At 37.6% G+C, this 17,812-nt stretch overlaps 1 protein-coding gene across 5 annotated transcripts in view; it reads left to right on the top strand.

The window, feature by feature from the left end:
- Positions 1 to 17,812, top strand: part of FBXL18 (F-box and leucine rich repeat protein 18) — a 125,234-nt gene that overhangs the window by 28,053 nt on the left and 79,369 nt on the right. For all 5 annotated transcript variants that reach the window (XR_013486042.1, XR_013486045.1, XR_013486043.1 and 2 more), the window contains exon 4: positions 4,288 to 4,506. Coding sequence is in view for 1 of the 5 variants with exons in the window: in XM_021008587.2 (XP_020864246.1) it covers positions 4,288 to 4,506 (219 nt within the window). In the remaining 4 variants the exon portion in view is untranslated. The remainder of the gene's footprint in view (positions 1 to 4,287; positions 4,507 to 17,812) is intronic.

Below are 17,812 nucleotides of genomic sequence, written 5' to 3'. Positions count from 1 at the left end.
TCTGTCTACTATAGCATTTAGAGTTTATGAAGAACAGAAACTTCAGTCTTAGTGTATTTGCATTAGAAGACTGTCTGGCCCCATCCCCATCATTTTACAGAGGAAGGTCCAGAGAAATGAAGTGAGATCATATGCTTAGTTATTGGCAAAACTAGCTTTAGAGTCTAAGTCTCCCAACTTGTAATCCAGTGTTCATTCTTCTGTACCAGGTGGGCAAGGTAAGTTAAGTGATCATACTGGATTTTAGAGCCTGTGAATTATCAAAATAAGTCTTCCCACAAAGTCATGTGAGTTCAGAAACCAGGGACTTTTCCCTTAGAATTGAAAGAGGACCACTAACTTGAAGGGAAGAAAGAAATCATGTGATAGGAAAACAGATCATAATTTAGAATGATCAGTTCTTCCCTTTCCAGCTTTTCATAGCTGCTGATGACTGAGCAATTGACAGTCTCAAATGTGGTTGGTTCAGGTTTGACAACTACATTGGATTAGTTGTGTTATGTTCTATTCTGCAGATTGCTTGTTAATTAGTTGTTATTGTGACTAAAAAAAATGGTTTTATTTTGTAGTGTTATATATGTAGCCTCTTGTCTGTTTTTTCTTATCTCTAAATGGTGCTTGCTGATTGCTTGAGTGCTTTAAGAATGAATGTTAAGGAAGGAAGGAAGTATAGTATAAAGTGTTATTTAATAGCTGGGCATTCAAGAATGGTGTTATCCTTTCTGTTCAGGACCGTTTTGGACAGAAGTGGCAGAAAATAAATAGCTTCCTTCAAAAAGGAATTCCTGCTAATTATACCCCAGCAGACAGAGTACAGTTCTTGTTATCAAGTTGGCAGGAAGATTTTTAAACAGGTGAATGGGAAAGATCCAAGTGCCAAGGAGCTGGCTTCTTAGCAGTTTTAATATGTGTGTTTATGTGTAGATGTAGAGGTTTAAACTGTGAAGTTTTAAAACGTTTCGATAGGCTTAGAAATACTAACGTGAAACCATAGTGCCACCTAGTGTCTAAAATCCTCGCTGCCGTACTCCCCTCTACACTCTTCCTCCTCCCGTTTTCTAGCTTATGAGATGCGTTCACCTGCCGTATTGAGTTACTGCTTTGCATACAAAACAAATCGCATTTGTTGGTTACCTCATAGCCTTGAACAAGAGCTGCTCTTGTGCTTTTGTGTCAGATGCCAGTAGCGACGTTACTGTTGGAAGGGAAAAGCAATTTGTTTGCCCAGCTTGAGAAGAATATGGGTTTTGCAACAGATTTATTGCCTCCCTTGCTTCAGGCTTTAAACAGCCGTGTGTGTGTGTGTGTGTGTGTGTGTGTGTGTGTGTGTGTGTGTGTGTGTGTGTATTTTTCCAAATTGATCTTTTTTCCCTTCTCTTCTGAAAATGGAAGCTTACTTTTGAGAATCTGTTTCCTGTTAATCAGAAGCAAATTTCTTTTTTTAAGGACAGGATTAAGTGATGTCTAAATTTCTCTTTAAGAAAAAAAAGGTTTTATTGATGCCATTTTTTTTATACTAGAGTCATTTCCCAATGTATTCCTTCTCCCCTTCCCCTTCCTCTTCCTCTGAACACAAAATAGAATCCTCTCTTGTAACAAAAGCAGTTAAAGAAAATTGACATAGCAACTGCATCTAACATGGTAAATACATCTTTTAGAGCTGAATTGATTTCTTGAACTTCAGGCGTATAGAGGGGGCAGATATGACTGTTATTTGCTCCATGCACCCTGCCTGAGTTAGATAGTTTACTTATAGTTGAGTTGGTAGTCCATTTAGATGGGTTCTTTCCGTAAGTTCAGACTTAATGAAATCATTTTACTGTTTTTTTAAAGAGGTACATGGCCCATCTGTCTTCCTTTCACTGCTTCTCAATAAATTACCACTAAAACCTTCAACAAGTTCCTTAACTTTTTTCAGCTTCCTCATCTGTAAAATGAGAAGATTGGATTAGATCATTGATGCTGAGGGCCAAATCCATGGTAAAGCTTTATTTAAAAATGTAAAAACCATTCTTAGCCTGGAAGGGTAGAGGAGAGTACAAGCAGAGGCAGTAATTTACTGACTGCTTAGATGATTTCAAAGATCCCTTCTAGCTCTAATATTTTGTGGAGCTATCAATGAATGAATGAAAAAGCATCATGCTGAAATGCTAGGGATACAAATAGAGGGGTGGCACAGTCTTTGCTCTCAAGAGCACACAATAAACTGCAGGATGTGTGGAAAGATGCAGCAGAAAGATGGAATAAAGGTTATACAGTGAATTTGTTAATTAAAAATTAGAGGGTAAGGCATAGCCTATGGACAATTTTATGAAAAGTGCAAAAATTTGATACCAATGGAATTGGGAAGTTGTGGAACCTTCTTGTTATTTTCCGTTCCTTTGGAAAATTGGAAAATTGCTAATTTATTTCATCTGATCCCTTTTCCAAATATGTTGCTTTGATAGGAGTGACTGTTGTGATTTTTAGAAATTGCAGTAGAAATTTACCAGGTAGTAACTAAGTTTAGTCCCTTATGACAAGTTGTGTAAGATCTAATTTAAGATTCTTCACCTCAAATACTTTTTGGTTTTTCACTTGTTTGATGTAGTTAATAATGTTGTTAAGGTATGGGACGGGTCCTCCTTGCAACTTATGTGCACATGTAATAGTTAAGCATTGCCTATTTTTAATTGAAATTGGCCTGGATTTTAAAGTCCTTCCGTCTTCGCTGACTAAGTCACAAAGAATAAAGTGACTTATTGGCATTTTCCCAATGCATTAATGACTGGATGGAAATTGGAAACTAAATCTTCCTAGCTCTATTCCTTTGTTTTGAAGCCCAAGGAATTGTTTTAATGTCTGTTTTCATTTGCTGTGGTTGAGCTTTCAATAAATGTGTGGGTATTTTTGAAACATTTTTGTTCTCCCTCAAGTCTGTAGATTAAAAAGCAACTTTGTTTTTTATTACTATTTCCTCTAGTCCTCCCTGGGGAAATTACCTTGGTGGTTAGCAAGATTGCTTGAGATCAGTTTGGGTGTTAGGCCTTTTGTACTGATTCCTTAAGAAAGAAACTTGCCCTTTATAATTGCCCTCACAGGACAGCTCATCAGCATAATCTTGTGTTTCTGTTTCTTGACGTTCTCAGTTTTCTGCAACAAATGAGCAATCTAAAATTTCCATTGGATCTTATTTATCAAACCATAACTTAGTTTATTGATCCTTCATAAACTAAGACTGGTGCTATATCATAATGGAATGTCTCAGATTGAGGTGACTGTAGTGGGGTTTCTGTCCATAATATACAACTCTCTGATTTCAGAAACTAGATTGCTTATGGTAGGTGGTATAAGATGGATAGGTATGCTGCTGTAGGTTCTGGGGATGGGAACAGTTGATGATGTACTAATGGACCATGAATTTTCATAAGTTTGACATGCTTTCTTCCCACAGTGAGTTTGGAACTTTAAAGACCCATAGACTCTAGGAAACTTTGAATATTTGAAATGAAGAACTCAATTTATCACCATACACAGCCACTGTACTCTTGTCAAAAGTACTATGGGATAGGTAAAGAACATTTTAAAACTTGTGTTTCAGTGGAACAGTTTTTCCTTGGCTTGCTTTTTAGCTGTCTCCTTTTTTTGTAAAAGAAACCTGAATTAATAGCACTGAATTCAAATTTGCCCATCACATTGGTGGCCCAAAGCTATTTAAAAATAGTTTTGAATGATGAAGTCTTATTCACAACTAAACATTTTATTAATCCATCTACCTTCTAAAGTGTATTACATTTTGGCTATTATTATTTACTTCTTATTATTAATAATCAGTAGCTGATCGCGCTTTAAGTTTTGCAAATCACTTTACTAAATAGATTATCTTCTTTTAAAAGAGATAGTCCTATTAAGATTGTCCTCTGAAGACAATCTTGTGGGGTATTATAGATATTATTGTATCTATTTTACACCTTGACACTCTCAGTCTTAGAATCTGCCATTGTACAGTTGTGCATTATCTTAAACAGTGCAGTGTGGTAAAAAGAGCACTGCATCTGGGATTAAGGAGATTTGGGTTCAATCCCCAGCTATTGCTATTAAGGGATCATGGGCAAGTCACTTCCCTCTCTGAGTTTCAGTGTTTTCATCAGTAAAATGAGTGGTTGAATGAATTTTAATCTCTAACATCCCTTTAAGTGCTAACATTCTATCATTCTATGTGCCTGAATTTACTGAATCTGTCTGTTTACTCATGTTTTAGACTTATTCTCTCTATCTAGAGTCATAGCTCATCTTCTTTTCTTTCAGACTAGAGCAGCCCTACTTCAGTGCGAATGCTCAGTTCTTCCAGGCTCTGAGTCATTGCTCTTCCCTTCAGCGTCTCTGTATCATCTCCCGAAGTGGTACTCTGCAGTCAGATGCTGTGATGTCATTCATGGGCAGCTGCCTTGGGCTCATCATGTGCCACATGTTTACAGGAGAGTCCCTCACCGCCTGCAAGAATCTTCAGCAGTCCATTGTTCGAAGGTAAGAGTGAAAAGTTCTAGAGTAGGATGTTTATCCATGTGTTTATCCATTTGTGTCCTCTAATAGTGTGAGCATTCAGGATGAACATGTCTGTAAAGAGTATCGATTGACTTTCTCAGGGTTTTTGACCAGCATATCAATTATACTTAGATGAAAATATTCAGATGGTGATTTAATACAGAGAGCTTGTTCTTGGTATCGCTTCAGTTGCACTTCATTTATCTGACATTGTTGGTGAATGTAATGTCCCTCATAAATGAATTTTCTAGGTAACTGATGCTTATCCCTTTAAGTGTCAAATTTTTAAAAAATCGCTTTTTAAAAAATTAAAATCTTTTTCAAATTACATGCTTCCTTGTGTTTCAAAACAGACCAAACATGATTTAGCCCTTTCTTAACTACATAGTGTCATTATTAGGAAAATTATTATACTATTATCTGTTGCCTTTAGGAGTTATCAAGCTACGTAATACTATTTGTGTCTACTGCTATGCTTCTTGAGTTCTTATGTCTGCTTTTTATAGTTTTTGTAACCTTTCCTCATTGTACCTGCTTCTTAGCTTTAAACTTATAGCTTCTAATGTGCTCCACAAAAAATACTATTCAGATGCTTCATGGTGGCATGGATAACCTGGGCTTCATGAAGGATGGAATGCAAGGTCAGTGGAATGCAAGCTTCTGTGGGTTCTAGCATGCTGAGAATGCTTTGATTGTAGTCCTAGTGTAAGACTATATCTGCTGTCGAAAGACCAGCCTGACTAAATATGGAGAGGCTTATCACTAGAAGACTGGCCATTAAGTGATGCGTTATTTTGCCTTGGCAACCCATGAAACAAAGGAAAATACAAAATGACCCTCAATTCTGCTTGGTCCCCTTATACTTCAAGAGTGACAGTGTCAGAGTGGTTGAAAAGGATGCAAAGATTGCTAAGAATTACATAGTTCTTAGATCATTTATGAGCATTAATCTAACTTTGTAACCTAAATGAACGATCCTCGTCCAGTGATAAAAGATTGAACATACATTTGGAGGAACTGGATTATATCAATACTGACATTCTCACTGTAAATGAAACCCAAAGAAGGAAGTTGTAGCAAAATGGAATGATGACTAATAGGCCTTCTTTAAAGAGGCAAATAAAGGAATTTGCAGAGTTAATTTTATCATGTGTCCGAAGACAACAAGAAACATAATTTAATGGTCATCTTCCTTGTAGTGTCCTTGATGAGCATAAATGAAAAGACCGCCTTGAAGATTGTTGCAGCTTATGTGTCAACATTTGTTGTAGCTGATGAGGTAGAGGAATTCTAAGTAAAGCTTAATAAGACTTATCAAATGTAATCTGAATATAAATACATATAATCTTAATATAAATATGAAGATAAGTGTAATAGAGGGCATGGGAAAATATATCTCAGGTTCAAGAAATAAAAGTGACCAAACATTTGTAGACTGCCTGAAGCCTCATACCTAATTATCATAAATATTTCAAGAAGATAGAAGACACTGGACATGGTGATACTGAATAACATCACAAAAAATGAAATTGACTATTTTAACAGATAGAAAAAACTAATTACCATTTTGGGGAATCATTTCTGAATCTTCTGTGTCTAATTAAACTATCAACTTAAGAGCAAAATCAGGACTAAATTACAAGAAAGATGAAAAGAGGAAATCTGTGATTAACTTGATAAGCTTTTGACTTTAAAAATATGAAAGTTGCATTAAGGAACAAACATCAACACAAGCTATGACCATTTGCTACGGAATTTTAATCTATCAAAGCCATTGGCACAACAGTAGATATAAGCTCCATGGGATCAAGAATTATTTCATTCCTTTTTTTTTTTTAAAGGCAACTGGGGTTAAGTGACTTGCCCAGGGTTACACAGCTAGTCAATGTCAAGTGTCTGAGGCGTCAGTTCTCCATATATCCAAAAGAAGAGGGCAAGATTCAGAAAAACATACATGGTATTCCTTTCAAACAAAGCAGTTAGGAATAGATCAGTAACTGCTGATCTGCATGTCTATTACTTTATCAGCATTATATCTTCACTTGAATGAACAATATTGATGTCATCCTGAATTAAAATAAGGGAAAAATTATGCTTCTGCAAACAATATTTTACATCCTTATAGCTACTCAGTTGATTGAAAGGCACAGAACAGAAGATCTATTACCCAGTTTATCATTTGACTCTAAAAAAGCATTTGATGTGGTAGAGTAAACTTTAGCTTTAAAGCCTCTCCAGCAAGGTGTCTACCATGTATGTGTAAAGGCCATACCTTGACACAATGATTCTACTACTGAGCCTGTACTATTTTTTGAAAAATTAATTAATTTATTTTTAGTTTTCAACATTCACTTTTATATGATTTTTTGTTCTAAATTTTACCCCCTTCCTCCATCACTTTCCCCTCCCCAAGATGGCATGCAATCTGATATAGACTATACATGTATGATCATATTAAGCATATTTCCACATTATTTATGTGAAAGAATCAGAACAAAAGGGAAAAACCATGAGAAAGGAAAACAAAGAACAACAAGAGAAAGAGAAAATAACTTGCTTCAATCTGCATTCAGACTCTATAGTTCCTTTTCTGGATGTAGGTAACATTTTCCATCATGAATCTTTTGGAATTATCTTAGCTGCACCTGTACTCTTAAGGCAGGCCACATATATAGGGAAATATTCATACCAACACTTTTTGGTGTAGCAAAAAACTTGGCAGGAAAGTGGGTGCCCATCAGTTGGGTAATGATTGAACAAATTGTGATATGTTAATGTAATGGAATGTTATTGTACCATAAGAAATTACAGATATGGGGAATTCAGAAAAAAATGGGAAGACTTATATTAAAGAGTGACATAAAAATATACATGACTATATATGGCGTATATAGTAGTTATATATTGTATAGTACGACATGGTAATATATATAGTAGTTTAAGTGAAAAGAATACTAAATACTTTAAGTAATTGTAGTGAACAGTTTTGGTTCCAGAGAACAGATAATGAAACATGGCTTGGCAGAAGGAAGACTGTCGATGCACAATTGAGCAGTCACTCAAAATGCTATTTTTCTGGAAACTGAGTCTGCCTATCTAGGCCAGGCTGTAAATAGAGTGATCACTCACAGGCCCAATCTCAATACTGATCTGCGCAGAAGCCTTAACATACTCTGGTGTCCCTCTACTTCCAGGGCTCGCCATATTGATCCCAGACGTGATCAGCTTTAGCCCTGCTGCAGCTCAGAAGTTGTGAACTCAAGCAATCCACCAGCCTCAGCCTCCCCAGTAGCAGGGACTGCAGGTGTGTCCCACCACACCTGGCCAAAATAAGTGTGTGTTGGATGCTTACTGTATGCCAGCCACTGTGCTAAACACAGGGGATACAAAGAAAGAGCAAACATAGTCCTTGGACTCGAGAGACACCATGTAGATACATACAGAGTAGAAAGGAGGTAGCCTCAGAAGGAAAGGCATTAGCGACTGAAGATCTGGACAAGGCCTTCTGCTGGAGACGGCCCTTGAACTGAATTTGAAGGGAAGTAGGGGATCCAAAGAGGTGGAGGTTGGGACGGAGAGCATTTCAGGCGTGGGAGATGGCCAGTGCAAGGCGTGGTGTGTTGTGTGAGGAGCAGACTGTAGGCCGGCATGGCCACATTGTGGAGTGTGTGCGGGGGAGTAATATGGAAGCAGATTAGAAAGATGGGAAGAAGCCAGTTTGTGAACAGTTTTAAATGCCAAATGGAAGATTATATTCTATCTTAGACCTAATAGAGAGCCATTGGAGTTTATTGAACAAGGAGATGATGTGGAAAATCACTTTGGCAGTTGAGTGGAGAATGGATCAGAGTATAGAGAGTCTTAAGGCAGGGAGTATAGTTAAAAGGATATTTTAGTAGTCCAGGTAAGAGGTAATAAGGGCTTGAACTAAAGAGGTAGCTGTAAGAGGAGAGAAGGGGACATAGAATGTATGTGAAAAATATTGTGGGGAAAGAAATTATAAGATTTGGTGATGGATTGGATATGCATGGTCACAGTATGAAATAAGGTTAAAAAGGTAGGTTGGAATCTGGTTGTGGAAGACCTTAAATACTGTAGAGTTTGTATTTTATCCTACAAGCAAGAGGGCACCACTGAAGCAAGCAAGTAACATGGTCAGACCTGTGTATCACAAAGTTGATTTTGGTACTTCTGTGGTAGCTGAATTGGAGAAAGGAAAAACTGGAAGCAGGGAGACCAGCTAAGTAGTCCAGGTAAAACATAGTGAGGCTCTGGATGGTAGAATTAGAGTTGGAATCACCGTTAGACCCAGGCACCATCAGTTGTTTTCATTTAACTTTTTCTTACTTACGGGCGGAGCCAAGATGGCGGAGTGAAAGCAGTGACTTGCTTAAAGCTCTCCCCCAAACCCTTCCAAATACTCATAAAAAATGGCTCTAAACAAATTCTGAAGCAGCAGAACCCACAAAAAGACAGAGTGAAACAAATTTCCAGCTCAAGACAACCTGGATGATTGATCAGAAAGGTGTATCGTGCCGGGCTGGGAGCGCAGTGCAGCGCGGCATGGGCACGCAGGCTGCAGCAAACCTGGAGCAGGCCTCAGAGGACTGAATCGCGGGCAGCTGTGGAGGTTTCCAGACTCCTCAACCCACGAATGCCAAAGACAACTTAGAAGGTCAGTGGGAAAAGTCTGTTTCTGTTGGTGCTGAGAAAGGAAGGCGGGGTTTCAGCTTCATTCCCCAAGAGTGTGGTCAGGGAGGGGAGCAGCTTCTTGAGCTTCCAGGCCACAGACTGAGGGGGAATCCAGTGGCTGATCAGAGAGGGATCGCAGGGATCTCTTTGCCAGTGCTGAGGCAGGAATCTCTTGCTTTGCCAGTGTTTGGATCTGGGTCACAGTTCTGGGTGGCGGTGCTGGGGTGAGGAGGAGCGCTGGCGTGGTGGAGCTTGTAGTGGCTGTGGAGCGGAACCCCTCCTCACAGTTACAGGACAGAAAGGAATACTTGTGGTCACAGGCCAGGAAAGGAGTAAACACCTCATCCCTTATCATACCACCTTGTGAGAACTGAAAATTTACAAGTACCTACAAGTATCTCTGAAAACAGCTGTACAAACCCCTGAAGCTTGGGACAGTACATTCTCCACATTGGAAGCAGACTCTTACCTTAATAAAGAGTTTAAAACTCAAGTAATTGGCCAGGATCATGAGCAAGCAGCGCAAAAAGAGTCAGACTATATTATCTTACTTTGGTGACAAAGAAGATCAAAATATACAACCAGAAGAAGACAACAAAGTCAAAGCTCCTACATCCAAAACCTCCAAGAAAAATATGAATCAGTCCCAGGCCTTGGAAGAGCTCAGAAGGGATTTTGAGAAGCAAGTAAGGGAAGTAGAGGAAAAACTAGAAAGAGAAATGAGAGTGATGCAAGAAAATCATGAAAAACAAGTCAACAGCTTGCTAAAGGAGACCCCAAAAAATACTGAAGAAACCTTTTCTTACGAGGGAAGGTTTGATTGGCGGGTGAGGGGTGAGGAGAGAAGAATGTATCTGGAAATGACTAGTGGTAAAGCAAAAGGCACCAACAAAACTTATTTTTAATAAAGATTGTACAAATTCCTTGATATATATGACAATAGAAATAATTTTGTTTGAGCCTCTGATTATTAATATTGATTGAAATAGAGAGTTGACTGTTCACCAAAGGTGTTTGCTACGTGGAGGTTGTTCAGTCCACAGTCCAAATGGGAGAGGGATTCCCTTTAGAGAATGAGCTCTTCAGAAACTCCTTTTTGTGGAGAATACTGTTGAGCACACCCTAGAACATGCGGAACCTCGTAAATGAGATTCAGTCTGAAAACCCACGCAGGAAAAAACCAAGTGGATAACCTGTTGTCAGACTATACTGTGCTGTTGAGTGTACAACCCCATTGAGCTGGTCTATTAGTACAGATATTGTATGCATGTAATAAATAGAGCCCAGGACTGAATAAGGCTATAATGCGTTTTGTAAGTTGCATAGCACTTAGAACAATCCAGATTTCAAAAAAATCTTATCTTTTTAACACCAATATTCTTTAGTGATGCCTCCACACTACAGTCTCCACAAAAATCAAGATCTTGGATCATTCAAAGGGCAATGACCTGATGTATTTGGATATAAAAGTATCTAAAAAACTGCTAACAAAGAATTATACACAAGAAACAGCATAAAAGTATCTTCTAAGATGTGTGTGTGTGTGTGTGTGTGTACATGTACACACACATATAATCGGAGAAGGATATGGATTGGTCATGTCTCAGTGACAAATAACCAGCCTTTGTGCTGGCCCTGGAATGCAGAGATGGAGAGAAAAGCCGTCAGCACATTGGGTGTACTTTCTAGGGAGAATTGGTTATTACATAATAGGAATTGAATAGACTGAGAAAACTGCATTCTGCATTCTGTCATTACTGTCTCCACAAATAGTTCTGTGGGATCAAAAACAAGATAAGAATGATATGTAAAATAAGAGTAAACGTCTGTGAAAAGGGGAAGACCCAAGAGACTCAGTAAAGCTCACGGACTTATTTTGTTTTCTTCTGGGTTCTAGATTGAAAGTGATGGATAGGTGGAGTGGGACTGTATTTGTACAAATGAAAACAGTCAGCTCTCTTCACGTTTTCATTTGTCAGGAATTCTCTCTGATGTTCTCCATGTTCTTCCTAGTTCTCAAGCCTCCTTTAGAAAGCAGCATTTGTGTCGGTGGAAACTAACAGTTTAAAGTCTTCTGGAGCTGTTGATTTTGCAGTATGCTTCATATTCTCTCTTCTCCATCTCCACCCACCCTCCAAAATTGCCATACTTTAACTAGTTTACTGGTATGGTTTTAGTGTTTTATTGATGTGCTCTTTTTTTTTTTCAAAGTGTCACATTTATTCATCTGTTAAACCCCGCGTGCATTTGGTGCAATATGAAGGAAAATCCAACATTTCACGATTGAATGTTTAGTTGTGTGGGTGACTTTTAGAAAAACCTTCTGAGCAACTTTGAAAAGGATAATTTTCATTTAGAGTTCTAGGCCTTTTTTCTTCAGTTTGTTATAATCTGTATTGTTGTAGTAGAACTTGTACTGATTATTGAGGCTTAAGATCGTTCCAAGGTTCTGAGTTGTTCTTTCTGTTCAAGCTGACATCAGGATTGAGCCAGACTCAAGGTGTGTAAAGCTGCTGCAGGATCCCTGGCTCTGATAAATAGAAAGAGAGGGATCAAACTCAAATGCTTGGGAAGAGAATCTGGCAGAGCATGTCTGTGACTATGAGTAGGGAGGATTGGAGGCTGCCTTCCCTAGGCTTGGTGCCCAGTGTCATTTCAGAGGAGGAAGGAGGGAAGGTGGGAAGACATTCCTACCTGACATGTTATCAGGTGAAGGCCACTGTCATTTCACAATGACTTCTTCTTCTTCTTCTTCTTCTTCTTCTTCTTCTTCTTCTTCTTCTTCTTCTTCTTCTTCTTCTTCTTCTTCTTCTTCTTCTTCTTCTTCTTTTTACTTTTTGGTGAGGCAGTTGGGGTTAAGTGACTTACCCAGGGTCACACAGCTCGTAAGTATCAAGTGTCTGAGGTCAGGTTTGAACTCAGGTCCTCCTGACTCCAAGGCTGGAGCTCTTTCCACTGTGCACTTAGCTGCCCCCTACAACGACTTCTTCCTGGGAACAGAATCTCCCTTGTTACAAATAAGTCAAATCAAGCAAAATAATTAACACATTGGCCATGTCTGAAAATGTGTGACGTTTTCTATACGTAATTGTCCATTACCTCTCTGCAGAGAGGATGGAAGGATGCTTCACCATCAGTATCCTGAAGTCATGATTGGGCATTACGTTGATAGGAGAATGTTTCTTCTTATGTCTCTGAAGTTCTTACTGTGAGAAACCTATGTTATATTAATATGCTATGAATGTTAAATGAAAATATTAATTTTTGGCATTTCTGATTCTTCAAGTTGTTTACTTCAAAAATCCAAAAGAAAAAAAAAGAACTACTTAATTTGAAGAAATAATCTACATTTTAAAGTATTTGAATTTTACTCCTTCTTTAATGTATTACATATTATCTTACCTTAAGAACTGCAAGTCCAGCATTACTAATGAATGGATTTAAAAAACAAAGCCAAACAAAAAACAAACCTCAGCATTCTGTGTTTGGAAGCAATTCTGGTGGGGAGGTAGAAGTCTAGGAGTCTAGGCCCTTTGTCTTTTAGATCTGTCTTTTATCTCCTCCCAAAGATTTTTTAGTGGGACTTTCTTTTATTTTCTTTCATGGCTCTCTGCAATATCAATATTTGCTATTTCTTGGAGGCTGTCATGCTTCTCTGTGTAGCAAAGCCATGTTGATTTAGTCGGCCTCTTCTATTTTAAGTGCCTCTTCCCAAATATTTTTAGACTTAAGGAACAGTTGCTGTCTCTTGAAAATTTTGGGGAAAACCAGTAGATGTAAAATAATTCTGCTTTCTATTGGATCTAGATTATTTTTTCATTTTCCTCATTAAACTTATTACTTGGGAATACTACTTTGTGAAAAGATAGTTGTTTTTTTAGAATGTATTTGTACCTGCTGTTCACTTCAGCCAGAAGCTCTAATCACTCTATTATAATGGAGTGGCTACCTTCATGATTTTGATATCTTAGAAGATTTTGATTTGAGAAGCCTTAGCAGTAGAGTAAATATCCAACAAGGAGTGGAGATTTGGTTTCCTTGTAACTGTATCTAGTTCATGGAAAGTGATACACCAGAAGAATTTTATTTTAAACAGATTTTTTGAAAGAAATGAAGCATTTGAAATATCTTAAGATACTGATGACATGTGTCATTGATTTGGAAACGAATGATGTCTCTTCCTCCCCACCCCCCCCCCCAAGGATACTGCTCTGGATTCTCCTATCTTTGTATAAATTGTGAAGGTAGCCCATAAGCCCTTTCTCACCCAGTTCTCTACTTTTCTGCTGATAATAAGACTATAGAGACTAGAGAGAGGGCATGATTGTCCCAGTTGCTCTAAAAATGATCTGAAGGGCAGCCAGGGAAACTATTTTACATAGTCTTATATATGGCCCCTTTATTTCAGTTTCATTTGTTTTCACCATTGAATCCATTGGGAACAGTCCTAGTTAATTTACTGTAATTTTAGGATTCCATACAGTCAAATGTGGAAATTCAATAAAAGAAGAAATAACTGATAGTCACTATAAGAATTTACTAAGCTCAGATTTGTAGTAAGAAAACCTATTCACTGTAAGTTTTTATGAATAGCTTTATTTGTGCTTTCCTAGTGCTCTCTTCCATTTTAACCCCTCTCAGTCCTATTAGATCCAGGGGCATGAAAGAGGGTGAAGGTTTATTTCTAGGGTACCTGAAATGAAAGAGAATATAATATAGAAGCTGATTTTCCCCAATCTGTTTGAAAGATGAGTCCTTCCCTATCTTTAGCCTCATAGGAATTGTTCTATGCTTTCCTGTCTCCATTGGTCATAAATAGAATTTTCATTTATTCGGGGTTTTTTTGGCTTTGTTATAAGGAAGCTTGTTATGCTTGCATTACCAGGTGGACTGAAAGCAATGTCTACCAGGTATCTCATCTACAATTTTAGAAATTAGGTTTGGGGCATCCTCAGCCCTTTTTTCTACTCCTGAATAAGGAGCTATCATATTGAAAATGGACTGCTTCTTTTGTCATTTTTAGGATTTGTTAGCTGTCTTGATACGGGGCAACTTTAGCTGTAGAAAAGAAAATCCAAACCAGCGGTAAAAGAAATTGCACAATTTGGAATTATGTAAAGAAAGGTACTAAAGCATCCCTATCCTTTAACCCAGAGATTCCACTATGAGACATGTGACTTATGTACGCCAAAATGCAGGGTGTCCCCAAAATTTTAAAACTACACCAAGACTTTTGGGACACTGTGTTTATTGCATCGCAGAGCCTGGGAAGACTTGTGTGAACTGATAAAAAAAAATGAAGTAAACAGAGCCAGGAAAACTATTATACACAATCTGTATGACCTCTATAAACAACATACATAGTGGCTACAGCATTGTAAATGGAAAGAACAACCACGAAAAAAGCATAGAAAGCAAATGTTGCAAAATTACACAGAGAAGCAAGTGTGGCCCCCTCTTCCTCACTCCTTTGCAGGGGGAGATCTGTGGGTATAGAACACTGCATATAGTTTCAGATTTTTTTTTTGGTATATTTATTTGGTTTTGCTGACTTTTTCTTCTTTCCTGTTTTTTTCTTTAAAAATAATCTTTGTTACATAGAATGATTCTCAGAGGGCAGGGGAGAAGTTTAGGCAATGTAAAAACAAGATATCAAAATTTTATTAAAAAAAAAAAGAAACCAGTAACTAAGACAATGTAAATAGAAAGAACTATAACAAAACAATCAAGTGAATGGAGTGAAAATAAAGGAAAAAAAGTCATTGAGACATCTTTTTTTTTTTTTAATTCAGAGAAGAAAACAGAAGGAAGGCCAGAAAGGAGCATTGTCAGTGCAGAGCAGCTTTGAAAGCTACAGGTTGAACTTACATACTTAAAAAAGATAAGCAGTCTGTATATAATAGAAAACTTCAGTTTTATGTACAGTTCTCTTTTTCTCTTCTACTATGTACATGGAAATATCCATTTTATTTTGTGGCTAGGTTCAGAATAAAATAAAACTGAATGCTGTGAAAATGTAATGATCAAACTTGACTCCAAAGAAGAAGTATGAGAAGACACCTCCACTATGCTTCTTTGCAGACGAAGGGAACCATGGATATGAGAGTCTGCATATAGCTTTAAACTTTTTGGTTATGTTGCTAGTTTTGTGGAATTTTTTTCTTCCTCTTTTAAAAATCTTTTTATTACAAAGGACAGCTCTCTGGGAGGTGATGGAGAAGGATACTAGTAGTAAATGTAGGTGATATAAAAACAGAATATGTCAATAAAAATTTATTTTTTAAAAAAGGGCCTGCCTAAATGACCTAGCATATTGCTAGGGAGTAGCCATCCCGATTGGATCTTGATCCATATTAGAACAGTGTGGGTAGTTCTGAATAACCATTGCCTAGGTGGCTGATGGAAAAACTTTGGGGAATTTGTGCTAATATAACTTGTACATCCTATCTGACCATCTTGTATTCCTAGAATTTACTGGAGTGGTACAACCTGAAGGAGAATTTGTAGTGCTGAGTCACTCCCCTGACCCACCTAATTGTCAGAATTAGTGTATATTAGTATCTGTTTCTTTCTATCTTGAGAATGTGGAAGTTGCCAGAAGGTTGACATTCATTCATGCAGAGGACTTTGTTGAGCCCATGGAGATCTCAGGTGCCCTGAAACGAGCTGACTGGAAATTGTGCCGGTACAGGCCAAGGCGTGTGTTGTGGAAAGTAGAGGCTGAGTGAAATATATGAGCCTAATCTTCCCTGGCAAGCAAGCTGAGAGTGCTTTGTGTGGCTAAAGCAGCTGGTATTTTAATTTTTCTATTCCAGATCTGTGATTTTATTGGTGTAGGCAACTCCTAAAATGGAGACTCCTTCCACTGATGCAAATATTTCTATTAAATCCTTTTTAAGGAAGGTGAAGGGAAATACCCTTACTTACATAAAGGGAAAAGAAAATCTAAATCTTAAGATATGAGCCAGATGGTTTCCTTTTGGTAAATCAAGATGTCTTTTTTTTTTTTGGTGGGGGGGGCGGGAAGGTGGAATAAACAGGGGTTTCCACCTCCTGGTGGAAAGGGTCCCCCCTATTTTATTTCATTGGCATATTCCTAGTGTAGAAACACTCTCAACTGATGCATCTTGGTAACTCAAATCTTTAACTTATAGTCTTAAAGAATTTCTTGGAGCACCAAGAAGTTAAATCTCATCCATGGAAACAGCTACTATGTGTTAGATGCAGGGTTTGAACTCAGTTCTTTCTGACTCCAAGGCCAATCCTCTTGTCTACTATGCCATGCCACATTTCCCTGCATATGTTGAAAATTATATACTCATCCACCTAGTATTGCTATTCTGCATCCCTTTTGCTAAAAAAGAAACAAGTAAACACCTCCAGAATTGGAGTTGATGGCAGAGGGAGAGGACTGTGTTATGATCACTCTGTTCCCTCCTTATACCAGTGCCATGAGGTCTTAGATATGGAAGAAGAATAGTCCCTATGGCTTAGTAGATACTTTTCAGGGATTTGACTGAAATAATGAGCTTTGTGTTTTAGATTAGTAGCTGGTTGTGAACTAACTGGCTTGTATCACAGTTTGGTTTAATAGAAAGAACACTGGATTTGGAATTTGAAGGTTAGGCTCCTTGCTTCTAGTACTAGTGGCATGACATTAGATAAAGTCATTTAAGCACTCTAAGCCTTGATTTCTTCATCTATAAATGAGGTACTACTTCACAGGGTTATTGTTAGCATCAAATAAGCTAATATATAGAAAGTACAAAAACAATAAAATTAAATTTTAAAAATGGGATACTCTTGTGATATAAGAAATGATGAGCAGGTTGGTTTTAGAAAATGGAAAGCTTGCTTGAAATAATGAAGAATGAAATGAGCAGAACCAAGGGAATGTTGGATATAGTAACAGCAATATTATTTGAAGAATAACTGTGAATGACTAAGTTATTTTGAGTATTACAAATATTTAGATTAACTACAACGAACCTATGAAGGAAGATGCTATAGACTTCCAGAGAAAGAACTGATAAATAGAAGTATACATAGTATAGGGGTGTGTGTGTGTGTGTGTGTGTGTGTGTGTGTGTGTGTAAAATGGTGGTCTTATCTAGTTCAGAGTGGGTAGAGGGAGATAGCTTGAAACTTAAAAGTTTAACAAAAAAAATTCAATTTTAAAAGATGTAGAAAGCACTTTGTAAAGCAATTACAACAATAAAAGTTGTTATATATAGTATATATAGTTACTTATTATTGAAACATATCCCTGATAAATATACATCCTTTTCAACTTTTGATATAATTGGGTGCTAACCTAGCTACACTTTGCCCTGTTCTGTGCCTGTCCATTTATTTTGGCATACTGATTCTGAGGCCACACACACTGAGCTGCTGAAGCCTTTTTCTGGTAGTTCAGAAATTTCCTGTTCTCCTTGAAGATGCACGTGTCTGTGTTAATCTTATTGCCTTAAAACCAAATTTGTAATTCCTCTACCTTTGGGCCATCCCCTTCCCCACGGATATTATTATACTTTAAAAGACTAGGGCAGACTTGTCTTCTTTTGTGTATTTAAAATTGTTTGTGGCAAAAGGATGA

The sequence above is a fragment of the Phascolarctos cinereus genome, unplaced genomic scaffold (genome assembly GCF_003287225.1).
Source record: "Phascolarctos cinereus isolate Bilbo 61053 unplaced genomic scaffold, phaCin_HiC Scaffold_4;HRSCAF=312, whole genome shotgun sequence".
NCBI classification, from domain to species: Eukaryota; Metazoa; Chordata; class Mammalia; order Diprotodontia; family Phascolarctidae; genus Phascolarctos; species Phascolarctos cinereus.
The sequence above is the reverse complement of the archived record's forward strand: the minus strand, read 5'-3'. Positions and strand labels throughout refer to the sequence as shown.